Raw genomic sequence first — 21,745 nt, forward strand, 5'->3', positions numbered from 1 at the left:
TGTGAATTGTTTCTTTTTATGGCTTTCAGTATGATTGAGTAATTTCTTTAATTTTTAAAGCAGAGGCAGTTGAAATTCAAGCTTCCAAAAAATATGGTGTTCATTAGAAAGTAACAGAAGGTAATGGAAAATACATTAAGAAGAGACTACTTATAAAAATAAATAATAAATAAATGAAAATATAAGAAAAAAATGTGAGTAAATTATGAAAATACAAAGAATTATATATTAGGGAAGTAACGCATTGCATCTTCACCTGCATTTCTCAAGTTCCATTTGCAAGACATCCTCAGGGAGGCTGTTCCAGAGTCCAACGGTGTGAGGAATAAAGAACGTCTGGAACTGCTACTATTATGATCATTATTTTGCTCTTATCCCGAATGTCTTAGCAAGAAAAAGCAATTCAACGCTTTAGGCTCTTCGAAGAGCTCGTCTTCATTGAAAATAACAGTAACTTTATAAATACTCTCATTTCAGGTAATGCTTACAGCAGGTTTGGTGAATTTTTTTAATAAAAAGAAAAAAATAAATAAAAAAGGAATGATTTGATTTTTAAAAAATTTATTCGTTTTTTTATTTGTTAGATGTTTTTTCTATCCTTTTTTTCGTCAAAATGTATTTTATGACAGAAGTACAATTGATTTATCTTTTAGTGTGTACTTGCAATTTTTTATTATATCAAAATAAATAGATGTAGCACAGTTATGCTTGTTTTTATTAACCTCCAAACCATATTTTTCAATTTGTTTGCTTTCAAATAAAAAATGAAAAAAATAAAATAATTCATGATTTTTAATGAAAAAACCAATGATTTAATCACTTGATTAAATCAGTTTGATTTAATCATTGCCAACCCTGGTTTACAGAATAAAAGATCGAATCACGTTCCCGTGCTTTTATTTACAAAAAAATAACTTATAATAAATATAAGCTCTTGCAGTAAACACGTCAGACACATTCTTTATGGCAATATACTAGACTGAAGAAAAGGAGAATGTCACCCAGAGGAAGATATCGATGAGAGTGGACGAGACCAATGGAATGTGAGAGTAGTCTCATCAAAAGCAGTTGACGAGGTTTGAGTGGAGATCGATAGAATGGAGAACTGGAGATCGATGGGAACACAGAAGACAGAAGTGAGGTCGAGCTTCGAGACGGATTTGTATGGAGTGACATCCTCGAGGAATGTAGGCCTATGATCGCTTAGGCGTAGGCTGGTGGGGGTGGGCCGTAGGCGGGCTTAGCTGGGGGAGGGTAGGAGGCCTCTCCTTCGTAGGCGACCTCGGCGATGTATCCGTTCTCGTGGTCGGCGGTGAAGGTGACGATCTGGGTGCGTCCGTCGGGGAGGAGGACGCGGTACGACCCGGAGGTGACGTGTCCGTCACTCTTCTCGTCGTGGGCGAAGTCGTTGCCGGAGTAGTCGTCTTTCACGGCGTAGGCGAAGTCGAAGGGCATGCCTGGTTCCTTGTAGGATGGGGGAGGGGGCCCGTAGGATGGTGGGGAGTCGGGGGCGGGGGCGGCGCAGGCTACGGCCACAAGGGCGGCGATGACGAAGAGCTGAAATGCGAAGGATGGAATGATAGAGGATTTAGACTGATTTAACTCAGCCTATGAAATTTGAGCTGTCGAGCCAAGCACTAGGGCGCTTCCGGCCATTCATCCCGTAGGGTGGTAGTCCGTCAGTGCACCTCACGCGGTGCACTGTAGGCATTACTTAAAAGTTTTTTGCAGCTTCCCTTCTGCCCTTAGCTGCAACCCTATTCGTTCCCTTCAGTAAATATGAGCTCTTACAGTAAACACCCCCTATGAAGAAATGAGCCCCTCTATATAAAAGAATTATTCAGTAAATATCAATTCACCATTTTCGAGAGAAAAGGTTCCTTAAACGAAACTTGATAGGTTTTTATCATCCTGGACGCTTGATCCGATGTTATTCAGTGCGGCTATGAATATATTATAATAAATAGGAAGCATTGGGATGAATAAACATAGTGATTAACATCAGATGAACGAAGTGTTTGTTTGTTGTATGGTGTTTTTACGTTGCACGGAACCAGTGGTTATTCAGCAACGGGACCAACGGCTTTACGGGACTTCCGAACCACGTCGAGAGTGAACATCTATCACCAGAAATACACATCTCTCACACCTTGATGGAATGCCCGAGAATCGAACTTGCGGCAACCGAAGTGGCATGCCAACACCATACTGACCACGCCACTGAGGCACTGATAAACGAAGTGGTTAATGAAAGCGTCTTGGTTGAGTTGCAGGAAAATGCGTAGGCTAAAAATGCCAGAATCATCATCTTCCATTTTGCGGTTATTTGAAGGTGATAACAGAGACCACTACACATCTATCATCGGAGGCAGAATATTTTTGCTGGATCACGATGTCTTTGAAGAGACATAAATAAATTTTCGAAAGTTTTATTATGAAATGAATGAATCTGTGAAATTAAAAAATTTCGGAAAACGAAATTAAAAAAGGAGACGTGAAAAAACGAATAATTTTGACGGTTGATAAAAAACAAGATTTTTATCATTTCTGCATTTGTAACATCGGACAAACAATAAATCTTTGAAAATAGTTTTATTACAAAATGAATGAATCTGTGAAATGAAAAAGTTTTGGAAGACGAAATTAAAAAAATGAGATGAGAAAAGGTGAATCATTTTGACAGTTGTGAAAAACAAGATTTTTTTTATCTTTTCTGCATGTGTAAAATCGGACAAACAATAAATCTTTGAAAATAGTTTTAGTATAAAATGAATGAATATGTGAAATGAAAAATTTTTGGAAGACCAAACTGGAAAATGAGAATAGACAAAGCCAATAGTTTTGACGACTGATGGAAAGATAAGATTTCTATATTCTTTTCATGTGCAATCTCTCACAAACTTGAAAAATTTGAGAAAAAAAAACATTTCAGCCATTGAATCCAAAATTTGTGGTTTGTTCGTAATCAGAGCGAAGAGATGTAAATAAATCTTTGAAAATGGTTTTATTATAAAATGAATAAGTCTGCGAAATGAAAAATTTTATTATAAAATGAATGAATCTGTGAAATGAAAAACTTTTGGAAGACGAAATTGAAAAATGAGATGAGGAAAGGCGAATCATTTCGACGGTTGATGAAAAACAAGATTTTTATCATTTCTTCATGTGCAAAATCTGACAAAATTAAAAATTTGTTGCAAAAAAATTTGTTTAACCGTTGAAACCGAAATTTGTGGTTTGTTCGTAATCAGAGCGAAAAGATGTAAATAAATCTTTGAAAATGGTTTTATTATAAAATGAATAAGTCTGTGAAATGAAAATTTGTTATTATAAAATGAATGAATCTGTGAAATGAAAAACTTTTGGAAGACGAAATTGAAAAATGAGATGAGAAAAGGCGAATCATTTTGACGGTTGATGAAAAACAATATTTTTATCATTTCTTCATGTGCAAAATCTGACAAACTTGAAATTTTTGAGAAAAAAATATTCAAAGGTTGAAACCGAAATTTGTGGTATGTTCGTAATCAGAGCGTGACCAGTTGGGGCTAAGGAACTTTGCCGAGCCAATGGAAGACGATGTGACCAATGGAAGACGCTCTTACCTTAGCGGACATGTTGGTTGGAGGGAAGTCGGAGGGCGAATGATGTCGGCAATGAAGCGGCACTCGCTTTTATACTGTGGCCTAGCTTCTTGAGGGAGGAGGGTGGACCAGGGAGGGAGAGGAGGAGGGCAGGGAGAGAAGAAGGCTTTCCCATGAGGTCACAGCTTCCTCCTCCTCCTCCTCCTCCTACTACCTACCTCTCCTCTCCTCTTCTTTCTCCAGCTTTGCCTCAACCTCGTTGCGACCGTAACCTCTCCGCGGCCGCAAATCAAACGACTGCGCTTCTTTTGTTTCTTCGGAACCTTCAAGGTCGGGGCGTCTATGCAGTGATGGCCCCCCGAGACGCCTTTCTATGGGTTGCTGCATTCTCTAGCCAGCAGCTACGAGGATTTTAGTTGGCTGCTGTCACTCATCGAGCTCTTCGGAAGTTCCTGCGAAAGATGTTACGAATTCCGAGTTCCTGCTAAACTGCACGGGGGCTCTTTTGCAAGCTTGAATACTAAGCTTCTTAAAGCTCAAATCGTATTATTCCTGTGCGTTCGTAAGCTTCTGTTGCTAAATTTCACGGGAGCTCTTTTGCAAGCTTGATTCCCTAAGCTTCTTAAAGCTCAAGTCTTATTCTGTGCGTTCGTAAGCTTCTGTTGCTAAATATCACGGGAGCTCTTTTGCAAGCTTGATTCCCTAAGCTTCTTTAAGCTCAAGTCGTATTCCTGTGCGTTCAGAAGCTTCTGTTCCTAAGCCCCCGTCGTCATAAGCTTAGTATTTGTCATTGATTGAATTTACATATTCCCAAATCTTCATGTTTTCAGTGTCTCAGCTTTAGCCATTGAAAAACCTGACTTTGCAAAGTCTGCATGAATAAATTTCCCACTCATCTGGTCAGGGAAATTCTAATAATATAATGCCTTTGATTTTTTTATTTAAAATATATACAGCAGAAAGCTTTCGATGTCCCGCAAGGTCCTCCTTGTCAGATTTACAAGTAAGACCGCGCAGGTCATCGAAAGCTTTCTGCTGTATATATTTTAAATAACAAAAACCAAACACGCATACTACTATGGATTTACTTTTCCATTTTATTGACTCATGTGATTATGAGTTTTCTTTGAATATATAATACCTGATCGCATACGACGGTCATTCACAAAATATACATTTATTCACTCAAATTTCTGAAGGCGAAACGGATCCTGTGATTATGTCAAATGGAGTAAGCTCAGACGATGCATCTAATTAGCACATCAGGAATTTCTCTTTATTTTGTCACCATTTCTTGTGATTTTAACTTTAAATGCAAATAAGAAAAAAAACGAATTGCGTAAATAGCACTCAGGAATTTCACTTTATTTTGGCATCATTTCTGGATATTCATGACTGGGCTATGCAAGCATCAGTAATGCTCCTTTTTGAGTGATTTTAACTTTAAATACAAACAAGAAAAAAAACGAACTTCATAAATATAAACTGCATTATAATGTTATGCTGCACAGATCAATAATAATAATAATAATAATAATAATAATAATAATAATAATAATAATAATAATAATAATAATAATAATAATAATAATAATAATAATAATAATAATGTTGTGTTATTATTATTATTATTATTATTATTATTATTATTATTATTATTATTATTATTATTATTATTATTATTATTATTATTAATTATAATGTTAATGTAATAATAATAATAATAATAATAATAATAATAATAATAATACTTTAATATTGATATTATTAACATGAACATTAACATAATTATTATTGTATTTATTTTTATTATTATCATTATTTGTACTAATAGTTGTAGTAGTTACCGTAACTATTATTATTCATTGTGGTAAACCCGAAGGCCAGTTTACATCAGGCAAAACCGTTTTAGTTTCATTTATCTCGGCACACGTGAGCATGAACCGACAATCATTGGAAATTAAGTGACTGGGTCAATGGCGTAGTCTGAAGTAACGTCCAATTAGCAATTAGTGACTAATTACTATACCATCATTACACAGACTCCTCGACAAACAGAAAACTTCAACTGAAGAGATTAATAGACTCAAAACTATCTCTCCTTATTCACGCAATTGATATATTTACTGATTATTCATTATTTTATCTGTATAGTAGACTATGCTTTCCTATACGCAGGTTTTCTCTTCATCGTGAATTTGCTATTTATTTATTTATCTATTTATTTGTTATTATTCTTTTAATGCCACTTATCTGCTAAAATCATCAGAAATATTCCACATTATGTTCATTATGAACCAAACAAAAACTTCTTTCAATTTTATTCATAAGATTGAAAAATATACCCATAAAAGGTAAATACTTATAAGTAAACACGTTATACACAGTCATTTTGTAACTTTCTTTTTCCATTATGTTCATTGTAGACCAACTTGGTAAATGTATGGTGCTCTTCAGTTATTTTTTTTCCGCATGAGTGGATGCACGTTGTAAATAACACTACTGAAAATAGGACCTATTAATTAACTATAATGAAATGTGCTTGTTTCATTATAACAAATTTATGAACTTGCGTTACTTAACAGAGTGGATCTGAGTCTAACTTATCAACACACTGGAAGATAATAAATTTAAAATTACTGAGGTAATGTAGAACTTTTACGAAAATAAAGTGAAAACTATTATTGCTTCTAGTAGTGCCATGACGGAGGGAAAATTCAAATTTAAAATGCTCTCTCCTTAATAAGGGAAAATTCACTTCTAAAATGCTCTCTCCTTATTGAGGGAAAATTCAATTTTAAAAAGCTCTCTATTTATTGAGGGAAAATTCAATTTTAAAATACTCTCTATTTATTGAGGGAAAATTCAATTTAAAAAATGCTCTCTATTTATGAGGGAAAATTCAATTTAAAAATGCGTCTCTATTTATTGAGGGAAAATTCAATTTAAAAATGCTCTCTATTTATTGAGGGAAAATTCAATTTTAAAATGCTCTCTATTTATTGAGGGAAAATTCAATTTTAAAATGCTCTCTCCTTATTGAGGGAAAATTCAATTCTAAAATGCTCTCTATTTATTGAGGGAAAATTCAATTTTAAAATGCTCTCTATTTATTGAGGGAAAATTCAACTTTAAAGTGCTCTCTATTTATTGAGGGAAAATTCAATTTTAAAATGCTCTCTATTTATTGAGGGAAAATTCAATTTTAAAATGCTCTCTATTTATTGAGGGAAAATTCAATTTTAAAATGCTCTCTATTTATTGAGGGAAAATTCAATTTTAAAGTGCTCTCTCCCTTTGAGTGACTTTGCACTCAAAAGGAGAGAGAGCATTTTGAAATTGAAATTTCTCTTCATCATGGCATTATTAGATAATATTAAACCATTTTTTAGGCATCCCTTAGGCTTAACCTTCAATCAGTATAACCTAACGTAATCAACAAAAGAATCTCAAATAACATATTGCTAAGAGAATCAAGGATATAACGATCTGATTTACCTTGTGAGTTTTGATCGAATCGTCTGAAAGGTGAATTTTCGAGCAGTTTGTTTCCATTGGCAATGGTAAAAGATTTGTACAATAATATCATGACTGATTCTTTTTCGTTATATATGTAAAAATATATATCCTATACATTTATATACACTCTATATATATACATATATAATTTATATATATATATATATATATATATATATATATTATATATATATATATATATGTATAGGTATATATATAGATATATATATATACTATATGAATGTTTATCACATTACCCTGATTCATATAAGTGCATTAAGCTACAAATGTCCTTTAATATCCAATTCGCTCTACCTCGGGAATATATTTTCATATATATATATATATATATATAGGATATATATATAATTATATATCATAATATATATATATGTTACCCGAAGGGGAATTTTTTAGTTGATAATAATTTCGTCCTCTCGTGGGTTCGAACCAGCGCCCAACGGACTGAGCAGAAATCAGGACTCCAGTGAGGTTATCGACTCGGTCAACAAGTGAGGTACTATATTATATATATATATATATATATATATATATATATATATATATATATCTGTGTGCGCATGCATGTGTGTGTCTCCGCGTGGGAAACTTGTGATGATACAAGGGCAGCGGGATCTTTCCACGAATGAGACTCCTAAAACATGCTATAACTATTTTCAACTAAGTCCCTACATGTGTAATTGGCCGTCAGTTGACTATGGCGTGTTGTTGCCGGGGAGAAAGAGTATGTGTGTGTCCTCGTCATAGCACTAGATCAACGAGCGGAGTGTCCAAATAGTTGCAAAAAAAATCTGACCTCTAGAACTATAGTAGAGTCACATCAACAGTGCATCTGATTTCTAGACCAGTCCCTTACGACGTTCTTGGTTGGCTGTTGATATGCCAATTACAGGGCTGGAAACTCTCAGTCTCGCGAGAGAGTTCCCTCAGGAGAGGTGGAACATGCATCCTGCCTATGTGAACTCTCGAGAGACTGAGAGTTTCCAGCCCTGTGACTGGCTTAACAACCAATCAGGAGCATCGTAACGGACTAGCCTAGACATCAGATGCACAGTTGATGTGAATCTACTATAGTGTAGGTGCATATCTTTTGTTACCTCGTGTTAGAGTAATTGGTATTTGACAATAATTGATAGTTGCTTAATCCGCAAAGAGCGAAAAAAACTCCTCTCTAGTAGGGGAATTTTGTAGAAGGATAGATCTAAATGGTAAGAGACCCGTGGTAGTGGTTTCACTCGCCCCTGAAACCATACCGACACCTTTTTTATATAAGGTGAGCGAGTCAGAATACTCTGACATTCCATTTTAGTTTTTTCTCTGGTAATGTTAGTGATATTTACCTTAGAAATGTGTGCTAAAAGGACATTTCACGAAGCGATACGGGCTGAGCCCAGAAAACTTCATTATTATGTGAATCTTATTCATATCCATTTTGTATTCCATTGTATCTCGTTTGAGAAATGTAGGCCCTAACGTAGAATAAAATATAAAAATATGAAATATTTAACCAGAAATAAAATAATAAAAAAGTAATAATCAAAATAAGAATAATAAAAAAGAAACAATAAAATAAAAATAATAAAAATAAATAAATAAATCAGTGGAGGTGAAACTTTTCGTCATATTCTAAGCGATTCTACATGAGTTTTAGTTCATGTTCTTTGTTAGATGAAACCTCTAATATCATGGCTTTATAAATGTTTGTCTTTTCTTTTGTTTTATTTATCTCATTTTCTCGTTTTTCACTCTCTCTCTCTCTCTCTCTCTCTCTCTCTCTCTCTCTCTCTCTCTCTCTCTCTCTCTCTAATCGCTCAGCAGACACACGTACACAATAGAATATGTAGTAAACCAAAAAGGGGCGGGGCAGCTGCTATGCTTGCGAAGTGAATGAAAACCCACTCAACAATATTACAGGTTCGATGAATATAAAAAATCATTCATGACTAGATATAGAATAGTAATTCATCTTACAGATTTTCAGACTACAGAAGGACAGTCTTGACCACTTCTCTCTGAGTAGTTCAAGCATTAAACAAGAGGTAATAATCTTGATAGAAAATGAAATAAATAGCTAGACTGTCTCAGTAAGAAAAAAAAAGTAAAACATTATTCAATGCTTTTGAACCTTTCACAAAAATGATAAGTGGAAATTCCCTTTGCTACAGTTAACTAAAAGAGGATATAAATGTCAAGAAAAAGAAAGAAAAAAATAGTCGATTCACATGCCTTTATTTACAAAAAATAATATATCATAAATATAAGCTCCTTAGCTGACTGAAGCAGTTGCTTATCTTATGGCAAACGTAACGTAGAGGGGAAAAAAAAGAAGAGTAACTCCAGGATGACGAAGCGATTTGATGACGAGGATGATGAAGCTGACCAGGAGGAGGAGGACGTCCTTCGAAGCGGAGAATGAAAACGGGAGGATTCCATGAGGCGGAGAGAGAGAGAGAGAGAGAGAGAGAGAGAAGAGAGAGAGAGAGAGAGAAGACTGACTGAAGCGCAAACGTCATAATAGTACATCAGAGACGCGGAATTTAGGCGTAGGCTGGTGGGGGTGGGCCGTAGGCGGGCTTAGCTGGGGGAGGGTAGGAGGCCTCTCCCTCGTAGGCGACTTCGGCGACGTAGCCGTTGTGATGGTCGGCGGTGAAGGTGACGATCTGGGTGCGTCCGTCGGGGAGGAGGACGCGGTACGACCCGGAGGTGATGGTTCCGTCGCTCTTCTCGTCGTGGGCGAAGTCGTTGCCGGTGTAGTCGTCTTTCACGGCGTAGGCGAAGTCGTAGGGCATGCCTGGTTCCTTGTAGGATGGGGGAGGAGGGGGGCCGTAGGATGGTGGGGAGTCAGGGGAGGGGGCGGCGCAGGCTACGGCCACGAGGGCGCCGATGACGAAGAGCTGCGAAAAGAAGACGAAGAAGAAGAATGACGTCTGGTTACGGAAAAGCGATGGATTGCAACAGACACACATACACACACGCACGGACATTTCAGATAAGACACAGAACGATAAAAGAGAGAACTAGAAGAAGATAAAAGACCTCCTTGAATTAGGAGAGTAGAGTCCGTCAGCTGCCATATGATCTAATTATTAGCTAAAGTAACAATTCCCTCTGGAGTTACATATGATCAATCAAGACCTAATGGTAGAAGCCGTTATGAGAGTTCTGTTCATCGGCTTCGTTTTGCTATGCAAATAGATAAATAAATAAATAAACGAATAAATAAATAAATAAATTAGTCTTGAACATAAATTGCTCTAGGACTTCAACAAAGTGAAGGAATGTCAATGCTGCTTTGCAAAGTCCCTGAATGAACATATAATAAATTGCTCTCAAATCGAAATAGATTCCTACTTTACAGGTACTGTTTGTTTATATAAACAAGACGCTTTCTAGTTCCATTCGGCACCTAAAAACAGCGATGACGTCGGTAAAACGCTATCAGCTGATTAATTCTAAGAATGTAAACAAAATGGCACATGGTCGCTCTATCCATACTTTCTAATACGATATTAATACAAGAAACAACAGTTTTATCAAAATTGTCATTATTCTGAATACAACCCTTGTTCGACTTTTGCATATGAATATCAATCAGTGTAACAACCAAACCGGGCCAAGTCTCTCTCTCTCTCTCTCCATTTCATCGACCGTAATCCATGATGTCTCCTCGCATGGACTATACACGCACACGTCTCATCTCTCTCTCTCTCTCTCTCTCCATTTCATCGACCGTAATCCATGATGTCTCCTCGCATGGGCTACACACACACACACTCACAAACAACACACACATACACACACACACACACACACACACACACATATATATATATATATATATAAGTCTTTGAGACATCCTAATCCTTGTAACTCCTGCATCCTCCACTAACAGAAGAAGCGATTGTAAACCCGTACCGACATAATCAACCGAATAAAAAAAGAAAACAGCTAATTGCTAACGTCATTTACTGTAACTATCGAGCGTTTATTAAGAGTTTCCTTAAAATCGTCAAGTTGTTAAAACTGCCGATTCTCAGCGTTGCTTCTATAAGTATAAATAAAATAAATTTTTATTCATCCTTCACGCCACGGAAGAACTTGCAAAATCACACTGACTGCTTATACGATCAAGACATGTTCGCAGTTTAAACCCAACTTTGTTCATTTACAAAAAAAAGAACTGCAATATATTTTTCTAGCGACTAATGGCAATGAAGATGTCGGCAGTAACCAATCAGCCAAGATTTTTAGAATGTAAATAATATCAAAAGCAAATGGCGTACGACGACAATGTTTATATTCTGTAATACAATGCTAGGATAATAATACTTGCAATATACTGTAATTTGATATAGCAAAGCAAAGACCATCTATATCTAAATCATCATTATTAAAAATATAGTTGTACTGCTGAATGATTACTTTTCGGCCTGAATTTTAGGCCGGTAGCGAAATGCATTTGGGGACATTTGAGCCTCCAGGGACTATAGTAGATTCACATCAACCATGCATTTGATGTCTTGGCCAGTGGCTTATCTACAGCCAATCAGGAGCGTCGTAAGGGACTGGCCTAGTCATCAAATGCATGGTTGGCGTGAATCTGATATAGTACTAAATACGGCGAAACAGTGTAAGCGAGTCACAGTTTCGCTTTGTTTAGTACTAGCCCCTGGGGGAAATCTCAGGCAGTTCGCGAAATGCCTGAATTCGCTGTCTGCCTGTAACATATACGCAACGATATATCGGAATTCCTTTGATAACGGTGCAAGCTCGGACGGATTAATCCGTTATATCGGTGAGGTACTGTAATCACGGTCACTGTGATGTGATTTCCTTCGCTCGCTTGTAAATGCGTCCACTGGATAGACGAAAGGTTATTGAATCATCGAAAAGCGCAGTTGTATTTAACTGGGGTGACCCTCAACCGGACAGTTAGTTATTAACTGGAGACAATTGTTTGTATAACACAAATAACTTGAAAAGTTTAAGTTACTGGGATGACTCTTCGGTGATAGAAAAACTGAATTTATTTACTGTAACTCATCGTAAAATAAAAGAATAACAATATAAGTAATAGATCGACAAAAAGATCTGTCATTGCACTTTTGCGCAGCGCAAATATGAAACTGATTTCAGTGAAAGCGATCTGGAACACTGTAACTAAAGTATACCCTCCTCAGTTGGCAACAAAATCTGATCTCTTTTAGTTATGATACCCACTTTCTCTCTCTCTCCTCTCTCTCTCTCTCTCTCTCTCTCTCTCTCTCTCTTACCTTAGCAGACATGATGTGTTTCGGAGTCGGAATTCTCGAGCTATGATGCTAAGCAGAGCAGGACCCGCTTTTATATAGGTCTCAGCCGAAGGTCTGCTTTCATCATCTCAGTTCACGCTGAAGAAAAAGAAGAAGACGAGGAAGGAAAGGCGGGAACGAAGGGAAGGGGGGCGGGGTCTACCCTCTCCCCTCCCCTCCCTTCCCCTTCTCCATCGGCCTATTTCTCCTTTTACTTTCTTGTAGGCATTCCTAGTTACGATACTAAGAAGGTTGAAAGGTTGTCTTCGTTATATTTATCGTTTTAATTTAATATCCCCTTCCGTAGAGGCCATCTTTATTCGCCTCCAAATGCATATGATCGGAGAGCGTCCTCATAGCCTCAGGGCCCACGATGACGTAACAGTGACGTCACACTGCTAGGGAAACCGCAACGTCACATCATCGTCGCATGAAGGTGTGGCCATCAGGTACTACCGTAATGGGACCCCCTCCCCCACCCCCGGGGGTGTCTAGAGGGAGATGTCTACTAGAGGGGGGAAGGGGGTTGGGGGTGGGCGTATGAGGTCAATAAGACGCCTCCGAAACGCGCGTGAACGCAGGCATGTGTGAATTTGGAGCTATTATTATTACCAAGGGCGGCTGTCGTCATATACTTGCCTAAGCTATACCTATATCTTCTACTACTACTACTACGCCCACCAGGCTACCACGCCCACCGGGGAAACGCGCGCCTATGATGATGAGTTGGTCTCATTAAGTGAAGATCTTTAGCGGCAGTCGCTGATTGGGCGTTTTTACCGTCGGGTAACCTTCAGGCAGCGAGATTCCGGTCGTTTGAAGATACTCTGTTTTTTTAACACTTTTTTTTTTAGTTTATTTTCCCTGTTATTTGTTTATTTATTTATTTTTTGCTCCCGGTGTTGATGTTTTCCGATAATTTTTTTAGTATATTTTTTCCCGTTTTTTTTTTTTGTTCCGGTGTTGATGTTTTCCGATAATTTTTTTAGTATATATTTTTCCCGTTTTTTTTTTTGTTCCCGGTGTTGATTTTTTCCGATAATTTTTTTAAGTTTATTTTTCCCGTTTTTTTTTTTGTTCCCGGTGTTGATGTTTTCCGATAATTTTTAAGTTTTTTTTTTTAATTGTGGTTATGTTGTGTCTTCTCGTTTGTTTTTTGTATTTTGTTGTCAGTTCTTATAATGTCCTCTGTTTGTGGTCTTGTTAAATTTTCCTATTATCTCTCTCTCTCTCTTTAATCTAGTTTGCTGTTCTTTTTTTATTATTTTTCTCAATTAACTAATATTCTTGTTAGATATTTATTAACAATTATAACAATTTTATCTGTTTTCTGTTCATGAAAAATATTTCAACACACACACACACACACACACATATATATATATATATATATATATATATATACACATATATGGTATATATTTTTATTTTTTTTTTATTTTAAGTTTTACTGTTTTTCCTCGTAGTCCTCTATAGGCTAATTCAAGTTTTGATTATTGTTACCTTTGAGTTGTTGATGCTTTTTCCTACACTTTCCTTATCTTCCCCAGACATCAAGAATTTTCCTTCGTCTTTTCATTACAGAAAAATTTTCTTTCTAATTCCATTTCCGTACATTGATTTCTCTCTCTCTCGCTTTGATTTCTCCCCCTCTTCACCTCCATCATGGTCTCGGCTTTCCACTCATTCCTTGCATTTTATCATTCTCTTCCCATATCCGCCTTCATCTTTTCCTAACTTCTCTTGTTTGTTTGTTTGTTTCACCTCTATCTCCTTTTCGTCACAACCTTATTCCTTCCTTTTTACCACTTCCCTTTTTCATTGTCATCTGTTCCGATGACGTCATATGGCATATGAAGAATCACTCTGCTAATAAATATTGCAATTTCATTCACGATTCAATTCCAGCAAGTTGCACATATATGCAACTTCTAAACCGGCTTATCTATCACAACAGAGCACCGTTATCGCAACGATCGCCGGTGGATTCTTTTCACAGTAGACGGGAAACGGTAGGTAGTACTACACAGTCCGAACTAAGTGGCGGGAATTGTTCGCGTTATTTAACTTTCTAGTACCTGCGTTACCTGAATCGATCTGACTATCTGTGAAAAGTACTTTCGCTTTCGATGTATTTTAAAGTATACATGAAGTTATATTAAACCTATTTTTAGGTATATTTGAAATTATATTAAACCTATTTTAAGATATACTTGAAGTTATATTAAACCTATTTAAAGGTATACTTGAACTATTTTAAGGTATACTTGAAGTTATATTAAACCTATTCTTAAAAAAAAAAAAAAAAGGGTATACTTTGAAGTTATATTAAACCTATTTTAAGGTATACTTGAAGTTATATTAAACCTATTTAAAGGTATACTTGAAGTTATATTAAACCTATTTTAAGGTATACTTGAAGTTATATTAAACCTATTTTAAAGTATACTTGAAGTTCTATCAAACCTATTCTAAGGTATACTTGAAGTTATATTAAACCTATTTTAAGGTATACTTGAAGTTATATTAAACCTATTCTGAGGCATACTGAAGTTATATTAAACCTATTTCTGTTCTCATTCTCTGCTAACAGATTTCATCATGAGAGAGAGAGAGAGAGAGAGAGAGAGAGAGAGAGAGAGAGAGAGAGAGAGAGAGAGAGCAATGGTCGATTATTTTGAAAATATTAAAAATAGATTAGGGAAGAAGAAGAAGAAGAAGAAGAAAAAGAAGAGAGAGAGAGAGAGAGAGAGAGAGAGAGAGAGAGAGAGAGAGAGAGAGAGAGCGCAATGGTGGATTACTTTGAAAATATTAAAAACAGATGGAAATCAAGAAATGATAGGATAGAAGAGAGAGAGAGAAGAAGAGAGAGAGAGAGAGAGAGAGAGAGAGAGAGAGAGAGAGCAATAGCGGATTATTTTGAAAATATTAAAAATAGATGAAAATCAAGAAATGGTAGGATAGGAGAAGAAGAAGAAGAAGAAGACGAGAGAGAAAGAGCAATGACGGATTATTTTGAAAATATTAAAAACAGATAGGAAATCAACAAATACAAAGATAAGAAGAAGAAGAAGAAGAAGAAGAAGAAGAAGAGAGAGAGAGAAAAAAAAAAAAACAATGTTGTATTACTCTGACAATATTATAGAAGATGGAAATCAATAAACGATTAGTAAGAAACAGAGAGAGAGAGAGAGAGAGAAAAGAGAGAGAGAGAGAGAGTTCCGAAGGATTCTCCACCTTGCGGCTGAGCGCCAAGAAGCCCTTAAGCTAACCACCACCTGCGGGAGACCTCCAAGGATGTGAAAGGGAGGAGGCCCTTCGCCGAAGGAAAGCGTTCCTGTGGGAAGAATGAGGAAACGCGGTAGGATCTCCGAAGGATGGAGAGTGTACGTAGGGCGTGGACGGATATCCTTTGAGAGTCCGACAGAAAATAAAACGTTTTTGTTCTTGTTAAAACACTTACCAAGAGCAAAAACAACACTTGTTAAGCGATTATCTTCCCTTTGATCTCTGACCTATGGGATCCTTCAAGGATGTCGAGAGCGCCCATTGGGTTTAGGATGTCTCAGATTGATTGGTTGCATGACATCGAAGGTCTGACGGGCGTTGCATTGAACAACGTACAATCAGGCATCACAGTACTCGCTTAACTCAATGTATTCACAGAATAAGCTTACGATAAACTATTGTCTTCATAGTTTAGGCTTCGTATATTTTTATTAAATGAGTTGTTTATTAAAAAGGACATAAAACGGCTAAAAGGATGATCAGTTTGGAAAAAAAAAGAAAGAAAAAAACAATATTTGGAAACATTACCCAAAGCAAAGATGAATAGGCAAATATAACGGAAAATCAATCAAATCATATGACAGGTTGCAGATGAAGAACAAAGGTTATAAACTGATACTTTTTATTCAACCGCAATGAATATAAATATATTCATAAAAAAATTACGGAAAAGAAGCTCTATCATTGAACATGAATTTATCAATAAAATCTCATCTTCTGCAAAATTCCAGTAAAGGCTAAATGATGATGAATGCTTTTTTTTCACAGTGAACGAATAACGCTAAAATTCTCTCGCGAGAGACACTAGCGTGGATATCAACGAATTATGCAAATGAGGTCTAATTATTATTCAAAATATGCACACGTTCATATAGTGCTTGCTGTAAAGGCCACTAAATCACTCAGCAAGATTCCAAAGAACAGAGTATAAGTAGATCAGAACAAGATAACCAGATTCAAGAATAGAAAGTCAGAGCTATTAACATTTTAACAACGATAAACAAATGATAAAACAAAGTAACATAAGCGTAAATACGAAATCGTCGAGAGAAAAGCAAGAATAATTACAGTGCAATTAATTCAGACAAGAAGACCAGATTCAAGAGCAAGGAATTAGTGTAATAATTCAATAACGAGAGACACAAAACAAACGAAATATAAGCGTGAATACAATACCGGTCAAGAGAAACGCAAGAATAATTAGGGGCAGAAGTTCCTCCTTGGACGAGTGGTTTTCGTGCTCGCCAACCGATTCGGTAGTCCCGAGTTCGATTCTCCGCTCTGCCAACGTGGAATCAGAGAAATTTGTTTCTCGTGATTAGAAATTTATTTCTCGATACAATGTTGTTCGGATCCCGCAATAAGCTGTAGTTCCTATTGCTAGGTAACCAATTGGTTCCTAGCCACGTAAAGATATCTAATCCTTCGTGCCAGACCTAGGAGAGCTGTTAATCAGCTCAGTGGTCTGGTTAAACTAAGATATACTTAATTAGGGTCAGAGATGAAGACGAACACCAGACACATAGAGAAACAGACAACAAGACAGATGGACAGACAGGTGACTTCAGACAGGTTTCACACAATGCGGTTGGTGACAGTAGGAGAGGGGGAAAGGCATAGTGTCATCTGGCACTGCCCCACTTGTTGTGCTGGTTCATTCGACCGATGACTCGACGGTCGAAAGCTGGTGTGGCAAACTCAAAAATTGTAACTGTGTCATCAAGGAGTTTTATGGGGTTATTGAAAAGCAAGGCGTTTGAACCTTGCCGTTCTGCTGTCATACAAGTTCGCAGATGGCCGTGTTGCCGTCTTCATTTGGAGGGTAATTAACTCGGGAAGATTATAGATGATATCAAACTTCAGCTTTTAAATTCATTCACTCTTGACTTGACTGAACGTGACCTACGGGTGTCTGTTGCGTTCATGAGATACTTTGCGTACATGTTGAGCCCTCAAGTTCAAAGAACATTTTGTTTGTTTGTTTGTATGGTTCTTCAGCAACGGGACCAACGGCTTTACGTGACTTCCGAACCACGTCGAGAGTGAACTTCTATCACCAGAAATACATATATCTTACACCTCAATGGAATGCCCGAGAATCGTACTCGCGGCCACCGAGGTGGCAAGCCAAGACCATACCGATCACGCCTACAGCCAAACTCATGAGTTTACGACATAATCTAGCGCAGACCAGTTTTGTGTACTTCTGGAACTTAGCATCCAGATAGTGTGTCTCTATTGTAATGCCTCCAATCTGTATATGCCATGTATATGGCCCTGAACTGAATTATTATTATTATTATTATTATTATTATTATTATTATTATTATTAGTATTATTATTATTATTATTACCTAAACATGTTAAGAAAGAATGAAAATACAGTTTTTATGCAAAGTCACGATTTACAGCACTGACTTAAGATGACTAGACTATACTGAGACGATACGAATGCTGAGCAAATGCAAGTTATTAAAAGTCAAAGATTGGAAATAAAAAAGACGAAAATGAAGCAGATAAAACAAATCCACGGCAAAACATGCGAATGATAAAAATCAAGATACGATACATTTCCAAAATCATGACTATAGACGATTCAGCGCAGTTAAAATTTCAACGAAGGCTATATAAGACGCAGACCATATATATATATATATATATATATATATATATATATATATATATATATATATATATATATCATATATATATATTTGTGTGTGTGTGTATAGATCTAATAAAAGGAGCCCATAAAACACCAAAATATAGAGAGAAAAGTACTATATTTCAGAGACTGCTGTCACCCTCTTCAGGTAGATGAATGAGAAAAGTTTACAGAAAAGGTGGTATTTTTACCAAGAGGTCCATCCACAGGCAAAGCCAATTTAGGTCACCCCCGCTGATAATCTTCCTTTAATCTTCTTAAGTGTTGGTTGAATAAAAATCTTGTCGATTGTATCTGAAACCCATGCTCCTTTTGAGATGTTCATTACCTGCCTCTCTTTTATTAAGGCCGATTCCATCATTTGACTCTTGTACCGGCAGTTGCTGCTATAAGTTATACGTGACAAATTCCAGTTTATTCTATGGTTATGTTCATTTATATGGTTGAAAATACCTGAGTTCTGTTGTCCATATCTAACTGACCGTTTGTGTTATATAAATCTCTGGGGAAGTGATTTACCTGTAAATCCGATGTAAGATTGGTCACAGTCCTGGCATGGGATTTGATAAACCCCAGTGTCTTTGGGGGATGTCTTTTGTTGGACGTTAATCAGGGATTTGGCTAACGTGTTTGGGTAAGTAAATGCAAAAGGGTTAGATTTTCCGAGGGTCTGAGTCACCTTCTTAATCGTGTCCAGGTGTGGAATTTTTCTTTTTATTTTATTGTTGGGTGTATCTCTGGTCTTGTCTTTAGGGGGTCGGTAGAAAATTACGTTTGCTTTGTGAATTGCTTTCTCAATTATATGGTCAGGATACTTTAAAGATGAAAGTTGCTTTCGAATTAGTTCAAATTCTTTTTCCAGGAAATCTGGGGAACAAATTCGTAAGGCTCTAAAGAACAGGTTGCTGACTACACCTATCTTGATAGCAATGTCATGATAGCTAAAGTAGTGAATGTATGAAAGTGAGAACGTTGGTTTTCTGTATATGGTAAATTTGTATTCTGTCGTGTCTCTGTTTATTAAAACATCAAGAAAAGGAATTTTGTTGTCTGTTTCCCATTCAACATTAAATTTGATGCTGGGCACTAATGCGTTTAATTTTGAAAGGAATTCATTACAATTGCCCCACCTATTATCCCAAAATGTTAGAATATCATCTACATATCTCATCCACAGCATGTTTTTAGGTTTTATTGCATTTATTACTGTACTTTCAAAGTATTCCATGTACAGATTGGCTAAAACAGGACTCATTTTATTAGATGGAATTCTGTTGTAACAGAACATTTTTACCAGTCATATATATATATATATATATATATATATATATGTATATATTATACATATATTATATAAATTAGATATACATATATTATATATATATATATATATACATATATATATCTATATATAGATATATATATATAATATATATATATATATATATGATATTAAACCTAAATTCCCCGAAAACCTTGAAAAAATAAAGCGCAGTAAATTATACAACCTTCATCTTAATTGACTCTGATGAAGTAATGATACTGAAAAAAGATATCTCAGAGTAGCTAAACTCACCCGGCCAACCATGAAAAGTTTCTTGAGCGTTCAATTACGCAGTTATACCGAATACCTCATTATGTCAATTTTTAAGCTAGAGATTAAATGGCTATTAGCCGTAATTGCTAGAATTATGCTGTTGTAATTAAAGGTGACTGCCTGTAACTCCGATTACTAGAGAGAAATAAGTATAATGACTTGTTAATTGTTTTAAGAAAGTTATTATACCAAAATCTCACACCAGCAATTGAATCGTTTTTAAAGGCAAATGTGTGTGTGCGTATATATATATATATATATATATATATATATATATATATATATATATATATATATATATATAATATATATATATATATATTATTATGTGTGTGTATATAAATTATGTGTGCATATATATCTATATATACGTACATATATTTATTTATGTGTGTGCATTTATATTATGTGTGTGGATTTATATATATATATATATATATATATATATATATATATATATATATATATATATATATTTAAAATCGTGGCTCAAGAAGGTGTTAGATCTGGTTTTCAGCAAAAAAAAAAAAAAAAAAAAAAAAAAAAAAAATTAGGGATGAAGTGGCGACCTTCACACCTTCTATCCTGTATACTCATTACTAACCGCCACGGAAGACTACCTGTCAGGTGCAGAATTCATTACTTAACTGATCCGGGTACAAGAGGATTTAATCGCACGTTTCAAAAGGCGTTCCAATTCACCCGGGTATTATTCCACCGGTTTTTGTTTATGACTCAAGCGTCGAATCCACTGGAATATATATATATATATATATATATATTATATATATATATATAATGTATATATGTATATATACTTAAATACATATATAATATACATAACATATACATATATATATATATATATATATATATATATATATATATATATATAAACAACATGTAGGAATTCATGACCTATTACCTTATTAGCAAAGTAAATGCAAAAAAGGACGAGAATTGGATGCAACTATGTTTGTGAGAGAGGAGAGAGAGAGACACTGGAGTGGTAGATATACTATGGCATGAAAGCGTTTATTACGTCGATGCTTACAAATTAGATAACTAAATGAAAATATATGAAAAAAAAAATGTTAAGTCAGCTCTGAATCCTAGATTAAAAAGAAAGTGGTGGAGGGGGAACCTTCAAGCTTTAAATGTGAAATGTGTCCGAAAGCTTAAGCTTTGGGCAGGAAGCTTTATAGTCTGCATGCGTGCCCCAGAACCGAGGGGCGTCCTGCATAGTAATGGCAAGGGCGTCGTCGATGCTACCCTGTGGCAGAGACCTCCTTAGCTAGTGCCCCGAGTTGTGTCTGATTGTAGATTTTGAGCATACGGTCTAGTTTCAGTGCCCAGAATGGTAACTGAACCGGAAAAATTCGCTTTCTCTTATTGAGTAAATTCTTCAGTTTAAAATGACTTTATTTTTTCTGCGATTTTACAGTTGATATTAACATTGTTTACTGTTAAAGATGACTGCACATTTGTTACATATTAGTACACATACACACACACACTCACAGACAGACACACCCATACAGTCATTATACACACACACACATATATATTATAGTAAGAAAATGAGTAAAAAAATCCTACATCCGTTTAGGCTCATGTAAAGTGTGTCTTACTACAGTATACAGAAGTTCGGATTCAGCCAAACTTAATAAAACCGCATTCCCTGTTTTTTTTTTATGCTTTTATTTCTTAACCTTACGGTAACCATAACTTTTTTAGTATGTCGTCTCAAGATGATAAAAAAAGGTGTTGAGGAATTTTC

At 35.8% G+C, this 21,745-nt stretch overlaps 2 protein-coding genes across 2 annotated transcripts; both read right to left on the reverse strand.

The window, feature by feature from the left end:
* Positions 1–880: 880 nt before the first annotated feature.
* LOC135202321 (cuticle protein 19-like) lies at positions 881–3,707 on the reverse strand. The gene is made up of 2 exons (XM_064231668.1): positions 3,606–3,707; positions 881–1,557 (listed from the first exon to the last, which is right to left on the reverse strand). Exons 1-2 carry the CDS (start codon positions 3,615–3,617, stop codon positions 1,204–1,206), a joined length of 366 nt encoding a protein of 121 aa, XP_064087738.1. The 5' UTR covers positions 3,618–3,707; the 3' UTR covers positions 881–1,203.
* A 5,629-nt stretch (positions 3,708–9,336) lies between these two features.
* On the reverse strand, positions 9,337–12,495 carry LOC135202020 (cuticle protein 19-like). Its single transcript, XM_064231295.1, has 2 exons — positions 12,398–12,495; positions 9,337–10,018 (listed from the first exon to the last, which is right to left on the reverse strand). The coding sequence occupies exons 1-2, from the start codon at positions 12,407–12,409 to the stop codon at positions 9,662–9,664; spliced, it is 369 nt and encodes a 122-aa protein (XP_064087365.1). The 5' UTR covers positions 12,410–12,495; the 3' UTR covers positions 9,337–9,661.
* Positions 12,496–21,745: the final 9,250 nt, after the last annotated feature.

Source organism: Macrobrachium nipponense, chromosome 30 (genome assembly GCF_015104395.2).
Source record: "Macrobrachium nipponense isolate FS-2020 chromosome 30, ASM1510439v2, whole genome shotgun sequence".
Classification (NCBI taxonomy): Eukaryota; Metazoa; Arthropoda; class Malacostraca; order Decapoda; family Palaemonidae; genus Macrobrachium; species Macrobrachium nipponense.